Here is an 18,637-nt window from a genome sequence, read left to right as displayed (position 1 = left end):
GTATAATTTACTGTGTTTACATGAGAGAATATCATATTTCACGCCAGTGAAACCGTTAATAAAAACATATTCACTGCAGAACAAGTGTTTCGACCTGCAATGCTTAAAAGGCCTAATACTAGTACTACTACTACTACTACTACTACTACTACTACTACTACTACTACTACTACTACTACTACTGACTCTACTACTACTACTACTACTACTACTACTACTACTACTACTACTGACTCTACTACTACTACTACTACTACTACTACTAGTACTGACTCTACTCCTACTACTACTACTACTACTACTACTACTACTACTACTAGTACTACTACTGACTCTACTACTACTTCTACTGACTCTACTACTACTAGTACTACAACTACTGACTCTACTACTACTAGTACTACTACTACTACTACTACTGACTCTACTACTACTACTACTACTACTGACTCTACTACTACTACTACTACTACTACTACTGACTCTACTACTACAACTACTGACTCTACTACTACTACTACTACTACTACTGACTCTACTACTACTACTACTACTACTACTACTGACTCTACTACTACAACTACTGACTCTACTACTACTATTACTACTACAACTACTGACTCTACTACTACTACTACTACAACTACTGACTCTACTACTACTAGTACTACAACTGCTACTACTACTACTACTACTACTGACTCTACTACTACTACTACTACTACTACAACTACTGACTCTACTACTACTACTACTACTACTACTCCTACAACTACTGACTCTACTACTACTACTGACTCTACTACTACTACTACTACTACTACTAGTACTACTACTGACTCTACTACTACTACTACTACTACTAGTACTACTACTGACTCTACTACTACTACTACTACTACTACTACTGACTCTACTACTGACTCTACTACTACTACTACTGACTCTACTACTACTACTAGTACTACTACTGACTACTACTACTAGTACTGACTCTATTACTACTAGTACTACTACTACTACTACTACTACTACTACTACTAGTACTACTACTGACTCTATTACTACTGCTACTGACTCTACTACTACTACTAGTACTACTACTGACTCTATTACTACTGCTACTGACTCTACTACTACTACTACTTATTGTGTTACTAGTACTGCTTGTACTACTGCAGTTGCTTCTAGTACTACTTGTCATTGATTTGTTAACGTTAATAAACTTAAAGTATCGCATCGTTTCCTGTAAACCAATAAAAATATAAATCTATTAAATAATAATTCCAAAACACATTCTTTTGTGTCATTAATCATCCGCTGGTGTGACGGAGGCCTGGACCCTTATTATCATAATTATAATTATAATTATGATAATATAATACCTGCATTCTGTAATGCCGCTCCTCCCTCAGCTGCCATGTAGAGCAGAGCCTCTTGGTGATATCCGAGGTGTGACCCTCCAGCAGCTCTAGAGGTCACATGTTTCCCTTGACCCCGGCACACCCGCATACCTGCCGCCCGCCTCACCTGTCCCCTGCTGCTTCCTCCTGATTGGCTGCTGGTTGGCTGCTGCTGGCTCCTGATTGGCTGCTGGTTGGCTGCAGCAGGTTTAAATAGGGGCAGAGAGTCCTGCAGCTCCTCACTCTCCTTTCATCAGGAACCCTCCATCTTCATCATCATCATCATGTCCTACTCTCGCTCCTCCATGACCACGAGGAGCTCCAGCAGCTCCGTGATGGGCGGCGGCGGGCAGGTGTCCTCCATGAGGGCCGGCAGCGTGTACGGCGGCGCCGGCGGCTTCGGGGTTCGCATCTCCTCAGCCTCCATGGGAGGAGGAGGAAGAGGAGGAGGAGGAGGAGGAGGAGGAGGAGGCTACAGCTTCAACGCGTCCAGCAGCGCCGACAGCAACTCCATCGGCAACGAGAAGTTCGCCATGCAGAACCTGAACGAGCGGCTGGCCTCCTACCTGGAAAAGGTGCACTCCTTGGAGAAGGCCAACGGGGAGCTGGAGTTCAAGATCCGGCAGTTCCTGGAGAGCAAGGTGGGGCCCAGCAGCAGGGACTACGGAGCCTTCTTCATCACCATCGCCGACATCAGCAGCAAGGTAACGCTCCTCCTCCTGACATGTGTACATGTGTGACGTCACACGTCCAGAAGAGTCCTCTCACCTGATGATGTCATTCTGATGCGATGATGTCACAGATTCAGGCGGCCATTAGGGTGAACGGAGCGACTCACCTCAACATCGACAACGCGAATCTGGCGGCAGAGGACTTCAGGACCAAGTGAGTCTCACATATACAAATACATGTACATATATACACACAGACATATATATTATATGTAGTATTAGCTGTAGTAACAATAGTAGTAGTAGTAGTAGTATCAGCTATAGTGACTGACCTCAGACCTGATCAGTTTCTGTAAGAAGTGGGCGGAGTCAGTGAGAACACAGATTGAGGAAGATTAACTCAGGTGTGACTTGATTGACAGGAGAGATATTTACGTCCCATCATGCATCAGTGAGCTCAGGGCGTCGCCTCAACTCATACATCTTCCTCGACACACCTGAAGGAAATCAAAGAGTCCACCTGTCACCTTCTAGTTTATTGCTCCGCCTCTAAAATCATTTCAACTGATCTGAAGTCAGTTAACCATCAAAACCTCTAAATGTTGTACTTATACTTTGTTATAGTAGTCTGAACGCATCATGAGAACGTTATCATTTACCTTCGGCCAGTACTCATTTTCACTGAGCAGAGCCTGAACGCATCATCGTGTAACTGAAGTGAACCTCTGTTGGTTCTCTGTTAGCGGTGATGCTAACGTTACTAGCTCTCCTCCTGTTGGTTCTCTGTTAGCGGTGCTGCTAACGTTACTAGCTCTCCTCCTGTTGGTTCTCTGTTAGCGGTGCTGCTAACGTTACTAGCTCTCCTCCTGTTGGTTCTCTGTTAGCGGTGATGCTAACGTTACTAGCTCTCCTCCTGTTGGCTCTCTTGTAGTGGTGCTGCTAACGTTACTAGCTCTCCTCCTGTTGGCTCTCTGTTAGCGGTGCTGCTAACGTTACTAGCTCTCCTCCTGTTGGTTCTCTTGTAGTGGTACTGCTGACGTTACTAGCTCTCCTCCTGTTGGTTCTCTGCTAGCGGTGATGCTACCATTACTATCTCTCCTCCTGTTGGTCTAAACACTGATTGGTTGTTTACTGAGTCACATGATCAGAGACCAGAGAAACATCCATGACGTCCTGATCACATGATCTACTGGATACGTCCACTATGACATCATCACGTCTTCGCTCCGCAGGTTCGAGAACGAGCTGGCCATGCGTCAGTCTGTGGAGGCCGACATCGGCGGTCTGAGGAGAGTCCTGGACGAGCTGACTCTGACCCGGACCGACCTGGAGATGCAGATCGAGGGCCTGAAGGAGGAGCTGATCTTCCTCAAGAAGAACCACGAGGAGGTCAGAGGGCACGCCGACTTTCAAAATAAAGTTCACAACGTTTGACGTCCGACATGTCCTACCTGTCCCACCTGTCGCACCTGTCCCACCTGTCCTACCTGTGTCACATGTCCCACCTCTCTCACCTGTCTCTCCTGTCCTACCTGTCTCACATGTCCCACCTGTCCCACCTGTCTCACCTGTCCTACCTGTCCCACCTGTCCTACCTGTGTCACATGTCTCACCTGTCTCACCTGTCTCTCCTGTCCTACCTGTCTCACCTGTCTCTCCTGTCCTACCTGTCCCACATGTCTCTCCTGTCCTACTTGTCCTACCTGTCTCACCTGTCTCACCTGTCTCACCTGTCTCTCCTGTCCTACCTGTCTCACCTGTCTCTCCTGTCCTACCTGTCCCACATGTCTCACCTGTCTCTCCTGTCCTACTTGTCCTACCTGTCTCACCTGTCTCTCCTGTCTCTCCTGTCCTACCTGTCCGACATGTCTCACCTGTCCTACCTGTGTCACATATCCCACCAGTCTCTCATGTCCTACATGTCCCACCTGTCTCACCTGTCCCATCTGTCTCACCCTTCCTACCTGTGTCACAAATCCCACCTGTCTCACCTGTCCTACCTGCCCACATGTCCCACCTGTCTCACCTGTCCTACATGTCCCACCTGTCTCACCTGTCCCACATGTCCCATCTGTATCACCCGTCCTACCTGTGTCACATATCCCACATGTCTCACCTGTCCCACATGTCTCACCTGTCCCCAGGAGCTGATGTCCATGCGGACCCAGATGAGCGGCCAGGTGAGCGTGGAGGTGGACGCCGCCCCGGCCCAGGACCTCAACAAGATGATGCAGGACATCCGGGAGCAGTACGAGGGGATCACCGCCAAGAACCAGAGGGAGCTGGAGGTCTGGTTCCAGACAAAGGTAACGCCGTGACATCACTTCCTGCCGGCAGAGCGCCGTGCGTCCTGATCGTGCAGCGAGCGCTTGTGTCCCCGCAGTCGGAGACGCTGAGCCGGGAGGTGGTCACCACCACGGAGACGCTGCAGACGTCCAGGTCGGAGGTCACGGAGGTGAAGCGGACGCTGCAGGCGCTGCAGATCCAGCTGCAGTCCACGCAGGGCATGGTGAGTACTACTACTAGTGCACTGTGTACAAATACACGTACAAATATACGTAAAGTAGCAGAATAATGATTATTATCATGATTGATGTTCATTTAAACATATGTCGAACCCGTCTCTCTGCAGAAAGCGTCTCTTGAAGTCCAGCTGGCTGAGATCCAGAACCGCTACTCCATGCAGCTCTCTGGGTACCAGATGCAGGTGAGCCGGAGAGGAAACACCTTTCAGTCCGCTCCCCTCTGTGTTTCTGCGCCCTGACCTCCACCTGTGAACCTCCTCGTGCTCCTGCAGGTGACCTCCATGGAGGAGCAGCTGGTGCAGCTGAGGGCCGACCTGGAGAGGCAGGGGCAGGAGTACCAGATGCTGCTGGACATCAAGACCCGGCTGGAGATGGAGATCATCGAGTACCGGAGGCTGCTGGACGGGGAGGCCGCCGGCAGGTGAGCTGTGAGGTCATCGCCTCTGTGGGAGGAGTTACACAGGGTCAGGGGCTGAGGAGTAGTTAGTAATTAACTAGATTTTTAGTTAGTGTTTAACTAGGAAGTACAAAGTACAAAGTACTAATTAGTGAGTTATTAAGTAAGTACAATAACAGTACTAGAAGCTCCCTCTCACACTGTTCTCTGATTGGTCGACAGCGTCAGCTCCTCCTCCACCACGACCAAGCGGACCGTGGTGGTGGTGGAGGAGGTGGTGGACGGGAGGGTGGTGACCTCCTCCTCCAAGACCTCCACCCTACAGACCAGCTGAGCGCCAGCCGATCCTCTTCCTCATCTTCATCATCCTCGTTAACTGATGTTGAGAATCTGACCAAAAATCAATAAAACGACTCCTAATAAACTGAGTTTGTGTTGTTTTGTTTACAGTTTGTTTGTGACATGATGAACAGACTTTATATATTTTATATAATTAGTTCTTACTTTTACTTTTAGTTCACTTTGCATTTATATACATGTACTTTTAGTTCAGTGGGGTTTTATTTACTTTTAGTCTTAGTTTACTTTTAGCTTGGTGTGTATTTATATACATGTAGTTGTAGTTCAGTGTGTATTTATATACATGTATTGTAGTTCAGTGAGTATTTATATACATGTAGTTGTAGTTCAGTGTGTATTTATATACATGTAAGTGTAGTTCAGTGTGTATTTATATACTTGTAGTTGTAGTTCAGTGTGTATTTATATACTTGTAGTTCAGTGTGTATTTATATACTTGTAGTTGTAGTTCAGTGTGTATTTATATACATGTAGTTGTAGTTCAGTGAGTATTTATATACATGTAGTTGTAGTTCAGTGTGTATTTATATACATGTATTGTAGTTCAGTGAGTATTTATATACATGTAGTTGTAGTTCAGTGTGTATTTATATACATGTAAGTGTAGTTCAGTGTGTATTTATATACTTGTAGTTGTAGTTCAGTGTGTATTTATATACATGTAGTTGTAGTTCAGTGAGTATTTATATACATGTAGTTGTAGTTCAGTGTGTATTTATATACATGTATTGTAGTTCAGTGTGTATTTATATACATGTAGTTGTAGTTCAGTGAGTATTTATATACATGTAGTTGTAGTTCAGTGTGTATTTATATACATGTAAGTGTAGTTCAGTGTGTATTTTATACATATAGTTGTAGTTCAGTGTGTATTTATATACATATAGTTGTAGTTCAGTGTGTATTTATATAATATGTATTGCAGTGAAGACCTTCAGCTCTACAGTGTGACGTCAGCAACATTAAGTATGTTATGAATGTTCTACTTCGAGTCAAACGGACTCATTGGAAGCGCAGCAGCGCCCCCTGCTGGGGGTTCAGTGTCTGTGGGCCAACGTTACGGCGGAAATACTTCAACTGAACATCCAGTTTTAGTAGTTTATTCAATCAGGAAATATTGGTTCAGTGTTTCCCCAAAAATGTATAATTTATATTTAGTTTATTTGATACTTTTTACTGATTTGAACGTCTTCCTCACGAGATGAGAAGTCATTTTAAATTATTTATTTGCTTGTTTTTGTCAAAACGTAATGTTTGATAATTCCTGCTTGTATTCCTCTGATTTCATGTGTTTTTATGTTCCATCTTTAATCCGTAACGTTGTAGTGTATTTTATCACGTGCGTCTTTTGTTTCCCTCTTTTCTTTTTACGTCTCCATTCTTCCATTGGGAACTGCGTGTTTAACGTCACATTGCTATGAACTGTGGGTAATTCCTGTGGGACAGAACCAAACCCTCACGGAGAAGCGAGAGCCTCAAAGTTCCCAACTAAATTGTCACAAAATGGTCGATGCTGAACTTTTTATTGCAGTAACAACTTTTTGTGACTCCTCCATCTGTGCCTTTATAATAGAATACAGAACATTGCAATCACTTTCAAGTAAACCAGATCGCTCCATCAGACAAAAACTCATAACATGTGCAATCACTTTGTTAGAACAATGCAAATAAAGTTCTATCTGTGCAAAAAAAAACTAATATTTGGAGAAAAAGAAATAGCTTATTGTGGCTGCAAATAACCTGTTTTGCACTGAATATATTTTCAAGATAATAACAATAACGTGCAACCTGTGCAAAACAAAACAGAATTAGTGCAGATGTGTGATCATCACGTTGGATCGGTATGACTGGCTGCAGTGAGCTGCTTGCCTCTACAAATCTTTTTTAAACGGGGTTGTAGACTTGATACGGCCGCTCTCAAGTCATGCTCAACGTTTAGCTGAGATCTGTATTTGGTTTTGAAAGGCAGGATGTGACGAGTCACTAAGAATCTTGGCCGTTGTGCAAGCGTAACACCATGTATTTATTAATGATAACAGCATTTCCCCTTGCACTCCACCTGTAATACCACCGCGCCCCACAGTTTGAGAAATACTGCTCTACTGGAACTTTAAATGACAAGCATGGAGTCAGAAGTGATGCAATGCTGCTCCCTGTTGGCCAATTCCATCATGCTTCTCTTCTAGCTGCTGTTATTTTAACCTCAACTGGAGCTTTTTATTGTTAGTTCTGTGTCAGGGTTCTGGCAGCTGCAGGCACGCTCTGCAGCCGCGCTCTGAAGCCGCTCTCGTGCAGCCGCTCTCTCTGCAGCCGCTCTGCAGCCGCGCTCTGCAGCCACTCTGCAGCCGCTCTGCAGCCGCACTCTGCAGCCGCTCTGCAGCCGCTCTCGTGCAGCCGCTCTTTCTGCAGCCGCTCTGCAGCCGCGCTTTCTGCAGCCGCTCTCTCTGCAGCCGCTCTCTCTGTAGCCGCTCTGCAGCCGCTCTCTTTGCAGCCGCTCTGCAGCCCCTCTCTGCAGCCGCGCCCTGCAGGCCGATTCACGTCCCGGATCAGCAGAGAATGAACCCTCTTGATCCATATTAACCCCTCCGGCTTGCGTTCCTCATCTCCAGAGATTAGAAATGAATACTGCTCAAGATGTCAGAATCAGAATGATTTATTGCCATGTATGTTTTCTCATACAAGTAATTTGTCATGGCGGTGGTGCATGACGTTTGACAATAAACAGAGTGCAAGAAATGGGAGCATGTTTAAATTTACAATTAAATCTACCGGGCTCTGTTAGGGGACCCGGGCTCTGTTGACTGCCGACGGGAAGAAGCTGTTTGTGTGGCAGAAGGTTGAGGTCCTGAGTCCTGAGTCCCTTCCCTCCTGCCAGAGGGAAGGGACTCCAGCAGTTTATGTCCAGGGTGAGAGGGGTCAGCAACAATCTTCCTAGCTCGCTCCAGGGTCCTTGAAGCAAACAAGTCCTGGAGGGACGGCAGATTGCAGCCAATCACCCTCTCAGCAGAGTGGATGATGCGCTGCAGTCTGCCCTTGTCCTTGGCAGTGGCTGCCGCGTACCAGACGGTGATGGAGGAGCAGAGGACGGACTCAACGATGGCAGTGTAGAAGTGCACCATCATGGTCTTTGGCAGGTCGGATTTCTTCAGCTGCCTCAGGAAGAACATCCTCTTCTGGGCCTTCTTAGTGATGGAGCTGATGCTCAGCTCCCACATGAGGTCCTGGGTTAGGATGCAGCCCAGGAAGAGGAAGGACTCCACAGCGTCGACGGGGGAGTCACACAGGTCACCAGGTGGTCAGTCTCCCACCTGTAGACGGACTCGTCCCCACCAGAGATGAGTCCATTGAGGGTGGTGTGATCCGCAAACTTCAGGAGCTTGACGGACTGGTGACTGGAGGTGCAGCTGTTGGTGTACAGGGACAAGAGCAGAGGGGGGGGGGCGTTGCTGGTGGTCCAAGAGCCTGAGACGTGTTTCCCCAGCCTCACGTGCTGCTTCCTATCAGTCAGGAAGTCTGTGATCCACTTGCAGGTGGAGTCAGGCACGTGCAGCAGGGACGGGACGATGGTATTAAAAGCAGAGCTGAAGCATTCTGACACCTTGAGGAGACTTGAGAGCCTCGGGCGTCACGATAACGAACGTCTTCATAAAACTGTCATATGAAATACTCGTTATGTAACGACGATGTTTTCCAGGAGAGGCGACTTGGCTCCAATCCTTGAATAAATAATGTTAAGAAAGCGAGGGATGACTTTACATTTCCTGAACGTATAGGTTTCTCTGATCTGACGCCACCGAGGCGCGATGGCGCTTCAGCCTCCAGCTTCAGAAACCTGAGACCCAGGAGGTGAGGAGCTACCTCTGGCTCTGTGACCATGGTAACCTCATCGAACCCTTTGTTGTTCATCACAACACAAGTTTATATTTAGTTTTTACGAACGTGATCGGCGACACACACAGAGACTCGAGGCTGGACACAACGACCTCAGACCAGCTGACCTCTCTGGGTCCAGGTCCAGGTCCAGAGTGAAACCTGCAGCTGAACTACGCCTGATGGTTATTGGTTCATTACTCTTCATTCCCTCCCCGGCCTCAGGCCTCGTGTTATATAACTCTGCTGTCGACCTACAAACGGATCATAAATCTCATGTTCATGAGCCGACGGCTGATTCCGCTCTGAAGGTGTTGAAAGAACCGACTGTGTGAGAAGACAATGGGAATCAAAACCAGTACAAAAAGTTCCTGTAAAATGGCCCAGTTGGGGGCCAAAAATCAGTTTCTCACACTTGTAAAAAACGCTGAAGAACAAGTTCAACTGTCACCTTTGACGGCCGTATTGTTTTAGAGCTGGGACTTGGACAGAGAATTATAAGATGAATGTCTTTGTTGGAGTTGATTGGCAGACGGTTTACAGAGCTAAGCTTCACCAGAGCTGAGGTGCGGTCACAGTCGGGAGGTTAAAATGTAGAAAGAGAGAATGAAGCCGCAACGAGCTTCAAAGACAGGAGAGTAATCCCAACAGAGCTTCATCAAAGTGCCCTTGAGCAAGGCACTGAACTCAAAGTGGCCCCATTGGGCGTAAGTCAGCCTGTCGTCGCCCTACTTAAGTGATTAAATGTGAGACTGCGTGTTCAGTCAAACTGCCTGAAGACAATGTGCATCGATTGATTGGATTAGATGTTGACGTGTAAATTGAATTATTGTTGTTCATTAACTCGTCCTGTCCACACCGGGCCTCAGGTGATCCCGTTAACCCAACAAGGCTCAGGCAAAGCCACACGGGAGGGTTTATCAAACATTTCCACCACTTTGGTTCAGACGGAAATGTCTCAAAGGTCACACACATATATATATATATATATATATATATATATATATATATATATATATATATATTATATATATATATAAATATATAAATATATATATATATATATATATATATATATATATATATATATATATATATATATATATGACCTTTGTAAAGATGTGTAATCTCCAGCAGACACATCTTTGATGATCCTTGTTGGTCTGGACTTAGTCTTAGCTTGGGACTTGGTCTTCATTTGGGATTTAGTCTGGACTTGGCACTTGTTGAGTGTGACTATCTTTTCAATATCTAGATCAGAAACTACACCATGGGACCTCCAGTTTGTGATTATTTGATTAATTTTAGTCAAAACCTAAAATATGTTAAGGCAACTCCTGCAGCTGGATCAGTGTAAATGTATCTGTAGTACCTTGATTCTATCAGTCAGTATTGAGCTCACATGCTGCACATGTTTAAATGCATCTGAAGCTAATCAACTCATAAAGGAAGTCTGACTCACCTTTTAGTGGTTCAGTTAAAATATGTTGCACTTGTTTTAACAAGTGTTCCTTCTTCAGTGCTGTGTTGTTGTTGGAGGCGGTTCCATTCTTTGAGACTTGGTTCTCGTGCACTTTGAATGCCCCTATTGTTCCTTTGAGTTTGTCAGAGTAAAGAGAGTTCTGATGTGCAAATCAGGGTAAAAAGGTTCCACGCTAACCGACACCGGCTCAGCTTCCTGCAGAGCCCTGAAGGAACCGCGGCAACATGCCGGGACAAGAACTTAACGTGCAGCGGAGACCAGAGACCCCTGCAGCTACGAGAGTCCGAGAGTCCTTATGAGCTTTTAGAGTCCTTACGAGCTACGAGAGTCCTTATGAGCTTTTAGAGTCCTTATGACCTACGAGAGTCCTTTTGAGAGTCCTTATGAGCTATGAGAGTCCTTATGACCTACGAGAGTCCTTATGAGCTACGAGAGTCCTTATGAGCTTTTAGAGTCCTTATGAGCTATTAACCCTGTCACACCTGCAGCTACGAGGGTCTTTATGAGCTACGAGAGTCCTTATGAGCTACGAGAGTCCTTATGAGCTACGAGAGTCCTTATGTGCTACGAGAGTCCTTAAGAGCTTTTAGAGTCCTTATGAGCTACGAGAGTCCTTATGAGCTTTTAGAGTCCTTATGAGCTACGAGAGTCCTTAAGAGCTTTTAGAGTCTTTAAGAGCTACGAGGGTTCTTATGAGCTACGAGAGTCCTTTTGAGAGTCCTTATGAGCTACGAGAGTCCTTATGACCTACGAGAGTCCTTATGTGCTACGAGAGTCCTTATGAGCTATGAGAGTCCTTATGAGCTACGAGAGTCCTTTTGAGAGTCCTTATGAGCTACGAGAGTCCTTTTGAGAGTCCTTATGAGCTACGAGAGTCCTTATGAGCTACGAGAGTCCTTATGATATGAGAGTCCTCTTGAGAGTCCTTATGAGCTACGAGAGTCCTTATGAGCTACGAGATTCCTTATGAGCTACGAGAGTCCTTATGAGCTACGAGATTCCTTATGACCTACGAGAGTCCTTATGTGCTACGAGAGTCCTTATGACCTACGAGAGTCCTTATGAGCTACGAGAGTCCTTATGAGAGTCCTTATGACCTACGAGAGTCCTTATGACCTACGAGAGTCCTGATGAGCTACGAGAGTCCTTATGATATGAGAGTCCTCTTGAGAGTCCTTATGAGCTACTAGAGTCCTTATGAGCTACGAGAGTCCTTATGATATGAGAGTCCTCTTGAGAGTCCTTATGAGCTACTAGAGTCCTTGTCATGCCTGTGTCAGCCTGCCTCATGCGAGCAGACACAGGCGGCATCATGTGACGGCAGAGCGCTGCTCATCAATCCCCTCGAGTCGTTCCTCACGTGAGAACTCGCTGGACTGCCAGGTGACCTCCTGACAGAAGGACACGCCCCCTCTGCCGCTTCAGGGTCGGGTTTTATTTCACTTATTTTATTACGTTTCAGGAGGAAGTATTTCACTTGTTCGTCCGCTGCATTCATCCGACAGCAGATGTTACTTTAGCATACAGAACGTACATACTAAAACAGCTCCTGCACACTCGTGTGCATCGTGAACACGCCTCACCTGTCACCTGTCACCTGTTGCCTGTTGTCTGTCACCTGTCACGCCTGCACCTCTGGCAGTAAGAGGTCAACAACACGAACACAGAGCGCTTCTGTTGCACGATTCCGTTACCATGACGATACATCAACAAGTATCTGGCTGGCAGCCGAGGGCGTTTCCCCTGCGAGGAGGCGAGGAGGCAAGGAGGCGAGGAGGCGAGGAGCCGTGTCATCGCCATCACTGAGCTCTTTGTGAGCCGCCAGCAGGAGCTGGACGGGCACCAAACCGCCCCCAGCACAGGTGTGTACTTCTACTCAGAGTACAACAACAACCTGGGTACTGTACTGCAGGAGGATGACCTACTTCTGTTTACTGTTTACTGCTAACTGTTTACTGCTAACTGTTTACTGCTTACTGTTTACTGCTAACTGTTTACTGCTAACTGTTTACTGCTAACTGTTTACTGTTTACTGCTTACTGTTTACTGCTTACTGTTTACTGCTAACTGTTTACTGCTAACTGTTTACTGCTAACTGTTTACTGCTAACTGTTTACTGTTTACTGCTTACTGTTTACTGCTAACTGTTTACTGCTTACTGCTTACTGTTTACTGCTAACTGTTTACTGCTAACTGTTTACTGCTTACTGTTTACTGCTAACTGTTTACTGTTTACTGTTTACTGCTAACTGTTTACTGCTAACTGTTTACTGCTAACTGTTTACTGTTTACTGTTTACTGCTTACTGCTTACTGTTTACTGCTAACTGTTTACTGCTTACTGCTAACTGTTTACTGCTAACTGTTTACTGCTTACTGTTTACTGCTAACTGTTTACTGCTTACTGCTAACTGTTTACTGCTAACTGTTTACTGTTTACTGCTAACTGTTTACTGCTAACTGTTTACTGCTAACTGTTTACTGCTTACTGTTTACTGCTAACTGTTTACTGCTTACTGTTTACTGCTAACTGTTTACTGCTTACTGTTTACTGCTAACTGTTTACTGCTTACTGTTTACTGCTAACTGTTTACTGCTTACTGCTAACTGTTTACTGCTAACTGTTTACTGCTAACTGTTTACTGCTAACTGTTTACTGCTTACTGTTTACTGCTAACTGTTTACTGCTAACTGTTTACTGCTAACTGTTTACTGCTTACTGTTTACTGCTTACTGTTTACTGCTAACTGTTTACTGTTAACTGTTTACTGCTAACTGTTTACTGCTAACTGTTTACTGCTTACTGTTTACTGCTAACTGTTTACTGCTTACTGCTAACTGCTTACTGCTAACTGTTTACTGCTAACTGTTTACTGCTTACTGATGACTGTTTAGTGCTAGCTGTTTATTGCTAAGTGTTTACTGTTTATTGTTTACTGCCGTTGATTTGGCAACTTCAGTTACTTTGCAAGTTTAGACTATTGAAAATATAAGCAACTAATATATAATGATGTATTATTAAAGTTAAAATACCAGCAAGCAGTATTTGTATTAAGTATAGTACAACAATACCATTATTATGGATTATGAGTACCACTACAGTACATCGACTAGTGCCAAGTCAAAACCAACAAGTTCATAGACTAGTGCATTGATGCATTTCCTTCCTTTCATGTTGCAGCTGAACTGGGAGCCTCTGCTTTGACGCTGAAGGAGTTAAAGTTGGAATCAGTTAAGAAGCCTGCAATGAAAAGATTATTCCAGCTGTCTGACTGAGAGGTCACGAAGGAGTCGATGAGTTTGTCAGAGATGGATGTAATATTTGCAATATATCTGAACTGCAGTAAAAACTTGACAGAACCAGTTTTGCGATGACTGTTAAAAACACAGCGCTGACTTATTGCACAGGTCGAACACGACGGCCTGCAGAAACGTTGCAATCGAAGAAAGCAGCGAACTAAAGGTTCTCTGGAATTCTGTGCAAAAGTGTAAAATAGCAGAAAGGTGCACAACACAGTTGCATTGGTACATGCAGCAAGTACAAGTACCTCAATGCGCAGTACTTAATGTACTGGGTCACGTTCCACCTCTGGAGGTGTGGACCGTGACCCCGCCCTCACCTGCAGCTCAGCCCACCTGAGAGCCTTTTAAAAGAAGCCGACTGATCTGTGGGCTCTCACTTCTCTCCTCTCCTACTCCCTCACGGAGAAGACGGGCTGACTCACTCCTCTGTCATCACTCCATCCTCATCATGACCAGTATGTTCTCACAGAGATCCATGATGGGCCTCAGCGGCGGAGGAGGATACCAAGGCCGAGGCATGAGCTCGTACAGCATGTCGGGAGGAGCGGGAGGTGGTGGCATCAGGGTCTCCCAGGCCAGCAGGAGCTTCTCTGCCGGCGGTGGCGGAGGCGGCTACGGTGGCGGAGCGGGCGGCGGCGGAAGTTTCGGCTTCGGCTCAGGTGGCGGTGGCGGTGGCGGAGGCTTCGGCTTCGGCTCAGGTGGCGGTGGCGGAGGCGGTGGCGGTGGCGACAACTCCATCGGTAACGAGAAGTTTGAGATGCAGAACCTCAACGACCGGCTGGCCACCTACCTGGCCAAGGTGGCGGCGCTGGAGAAGGCCAACGGGGAGCTGGAGCTCAAGATCCGGCAGTTCCTGGAGAGCAAGGTCGGGCCCAGCTCCAGGGACTACAGCCACTTCTTCGTCACCATCGCTGAGCTGCAGGGCAAGGTGAGGAAGAGGGGCAGCGTGGGAAATGGTGTTCGGGGAGGTGTCTGCAGTCTGGGTCCAGCAGGACGTCACCTTTTTAATAACTTTTCTAAATCTAACCAAGAAAGAAAAGATGAAAATCAGCAGAAACTAAATCTATTCGTAGTTTATTGAGTCACTTGTTGACGGATCCTGATGACGGGAGAATTGTTTTTGGTAAAAGATGAAAGTTAACTGTAAAAGATGAAAAGATAAAGAAACATCTGATCACAAAACACTAAATAAATGCAAATAAAGAGGAAAACATAACAATAATGTTCTTAATAATGGGCCACAAAAGTGTTCATCAAAACCAAGAGAACGTGAGGAGGAAATCAGACGCGTGTAACCGAAGCCGCTCAGCCCTCAGGGCCCGAGTTCTGCAGCTGATCGGATGGATGTGGCGGCTGCACACCTGTGAGCACGAGATCAGGTGGAGCCGCCGCGCCCAAGACTCAAGCTGCTGCTCCAGACCTGCAGCTTTCAGCTTTGCTTTAGCAAACATTTACCGCCTAAAGAAAAATAGGGACATTTCTGTGTCATAAAACTACGACTGATGTCAGATTTTTCCTGCGCGTTGCAAAAAAAACACAAATATGTATCAGGTGATTTTTCTTTTCTTTCCTTCTTTCGAGGCCGAGGGGGGGTATGAGTCACCGTATTACAATATATTAAATAGATACCTTCCTCTCTCCTGATTGGTTTGTTTGTGGGAGTTTGCAGATCCAGGACGCCATCTTGGCCAAAGGCTCGGTGATGCTGAGCATCGACAACGCCCAGCTGGCTCAGGACGACTTCAGACTCAAGTCAGGGACTCACTCTGCCGTCTGGAACATTCACATGTTTATATAAAAGCACACACAAATCAATGCAGAGTCCAATATATGAACAAATAATTCAGATGCATGCAGCTTTCCAGCTAAATTAAGATGAAAAACAGATACAGATACTCCCACCGACAGCAGCAGCGCTTCCTGCAGCGCTTTGTCTCCCTCTGCTGGCGGCTGTGGAGAACTGTGGCAACAACACAATAATCAGCCAATCAGATCAATAAGATATGAATCAGATAAGATGTTGAGAAATATCACATTTGTAATTAGCAAAGCTAGTATTTGTTGATGGACTTTATTAGCATCTTCCAGCTCTCCTTCTGTATCTACTGATAAAGTTATCTTTGACATCATTTCCTCGAGAGGTTTAAAGGATCTCTGTCTTTTTGTCCCTCCCGTGACGCCGCAGGTTCGAGAACGAGATGTCGATGCGTCAGTCGGTGGAGGCCGACATCGCCGGGCTGAAGATGCTGATGGGAGAACTGGGCGCGGCCAAGATAGACCTGACCATGCAGATCGAGAGCCTGACCGAGGAGCTGCTGACCATGAAGAAGAACCACGAGGAGGTACAGGGTGCTAGCATGCTACGCTAGCCGCTCAGGAGACACGACTGGTTTATGTGTCATGTGGCCTGTTGTGACGTGTCATGTTGTGACGTGTCATGTGACCTCCTCCTTAGGACCTGCTGTCCATGCGGACCCAGATGAGCGGCCAGGTGAACGTGGAGGTGGACGCCGCCCCGGGCCAGGACCTCAACAAGGTGATGGAGGAAGTGAGGGAGTACTACGAGGCGCTCAACGCCAAGAACAACAAGGAGCTGGAGGCCTGGTTCCAGAGCAAGGTGGGAGGAGGACTCCTCTAGACTCTCATCACGTACCGGCTGATCTTTTGCATCCGAGTGACTCTCTCTCCTTCCTCTTCCTCCTCCTCCTCCTCCTCCTCCTCCTCCTCCTCCTCCTCCTCCTCCTCCTCTCAGACCGAGACGCTCAACGAGGAGGTGACGATCGCAGAGGTGACGATTAAATCAACGATGTCGGAGGTGAAGACTGTAAAGAGTCAACTTCAGGCTCTGCAGATCGAGCTGCAGTCCCAGCAGAGCATGGTGAGCGCCGCTATTACCCAGGTGCCCCAGTAGGACTCACAGGGGTCCCAGTAGAGACCAGTAGGACTCACAAGTATCCTCTGTCCTCTAACTCGTCCGTCTCTCTGCAGAAAGGGTCTCTTGAATCCCAGCTGGCTGAGATCCAGAACCGCTACTCCATGCAGCTCTCTGGGTACCAGATGCAGGTGAGCCGGAGAGGAAACACCTTTCAGTCCGCTCCCCTCTGTGTTTCTGCGCCCTGACCTCCACCTGTGAACCTCCTCGTGCTCCTGCAGGTGACCTCCATGGAGGAGCAGCTGGTGCAGCTGAGGGCCGACCTGGAGAGGCAGGGGCAGGAGTACCAGATGCTGCTGGACATCAAGACCCGGCTGGAGATGGAGATCGCCGAGTACCGGAGGCTGCTGGACGGGGAGGGAGGCGGGTAAGAAGACCGTGATACTCGACAGAGTGAGACGTCACTCCGACTGATCAAACCTTTAGAGCTAACTTCCTCTCTCTCTCTCTCTCAGCTCTTCCTCCTCATCCTCCTCCACCACCACCACCACCACCACCATCATCACATAGGTCATCGCTGCAGTCTGCTTCACAGAATAAAACTCTCCTAAAACATGTCTGAAGGCTCATTTCTCTGTTAGCGTAGCATGTTAGCATTCACCTGTGAAGACACCGGTACTCAGTCCTATGAACTAAATATTATATAATTGTATTATATATTATACATATATAATTTATATGTGTATATATATATATATATATATATATATATATATATATATATATATATATATATCACTGTGTTCTGGGGTCTTTCCCATAGTGATGAATGAGAAGGGAAAAGGGAATCTGGCCTGTTTCACCTCATATTTATACCTCAGTGCAACAGGAAGTCATGGTTGACCACTTAAGAGCTCCTGATCAAACAGGTGAACTTAAAAATGTAAAATATGACTGGAAATATACTTCAGTTATATTTAAATCATGAGAATTTCTCGGGGTGCCAATAATTGTGGCACACATGTTTAAGAGAAAAATATGTATTTATTGTCCAAAAAAAATGTGTCTTTCATGAAAAGGTCCGATTTGTGTCAATATTTCTGGAGGGCACTGTATATATATATATATATATATATATATATATATATATATATATATATATATATATATATATATATATATATATATATATAAATACACATATATACACATAAGCTCACTAGTTATCAGTTAACTAGCTATATTTATTATTCAACTAGCCAGACTTATGAGTTAACTAGTTAGTCAGTTAGCTAGTTGCTAGCGGCTAGTTCTTCTCTGTGGAAAAACCATCAGACTCTCAGTCCCTGAAATATCAGGACTCATGAAAACTGAGACGTCTAAACTCACGACGACAAGAAACAAGCTTCAGACACCAACACCACCTCTTTAGTCCACAGGGGGCACCAGAACCAACACTACCTCTTTAGTCCACAGGGGGCACCAGAACCAACACTACCTCTTTAGTCCACAGGGGGCACCAGAACCAACACCACCTCTTTAGTCCACAGGGGGCACCAGAACCAACACTACCTCTTTAGTCCACAGGGGGCACCAGAACCAACACTACCTCTTTAGTCCACATAAACAGAACCAACACTACCTCTTTAGTCCACAGGGGGCACCAGAACCAACACTACCTCTTTAGTCCACAGGGGGCACCAGAACCAACACTACCTCTTTAGTCCACAGGGGGCACCAGAACCAACACTACC

General features: G+C 46.1%; 1 protein-coding gene across 1 annotated transcript; it reads left to right on the top strand.

Annotated features, from left to right (window-relative positions):
• Window positions 1-1,738: 1,738 nt before the first annotated feature.
• LOC306749606 (uncharacterized protein) lies at window positions 1,739-17,497 on the top strand (the record flags this gene model as incomplete). Its single annotated transcript, XM_079232918.1, has 19 exons — window positions 1,739-2,107; window positions 2,206-2,288; window positions 3,307-3,463; window positions 4,219-4,380; window positions 4,458-4,583; window positions 4,707-4,781; window positions 4,872-5,020; window positions 5,219-5,325; window positions 8,861-8,922; window positions 11,990-12,069; window positions 12,438-12,607; window positions 14,350-14,939; window positions 15,681-15,763; window positions 16,197-16,353; window positions 16,467-16,628; window positions 16,764-16,889; window positions 17,000-17,074; window positions 17,165-17,310; window positions 17,399-17,497. 19 exons carry the CDS (start codon window positions 1,739-1,741, stop codon window positions 17,451-17,453), a joined length of 2,934 nt encoding a protein of 977 aa, XP_079089044.1. The 3' UTR covers window positions 17,454-17,497.
• Window positions 17,498-18,637: the final 1,140 nt, after the last annotated feature.

This window comes from Taurulus bubalis, assembly GCF_910589615.1.
Source record: "Taurulus bubalis genome assembly, chromosome: 17".
NCBI classification, from domain to species: domain Eukaryota; kingdom Metazoa; phylum Chordata; class Actinopteri; order Perciformes; family Cottidae; genus Taurulus; species Taurulus bubalis.
The sequence above is the reverse complement of the archived record's forward strand: the minus strand, read 5'-3'. Positions and strand labels throughout refer to the sequence as shown.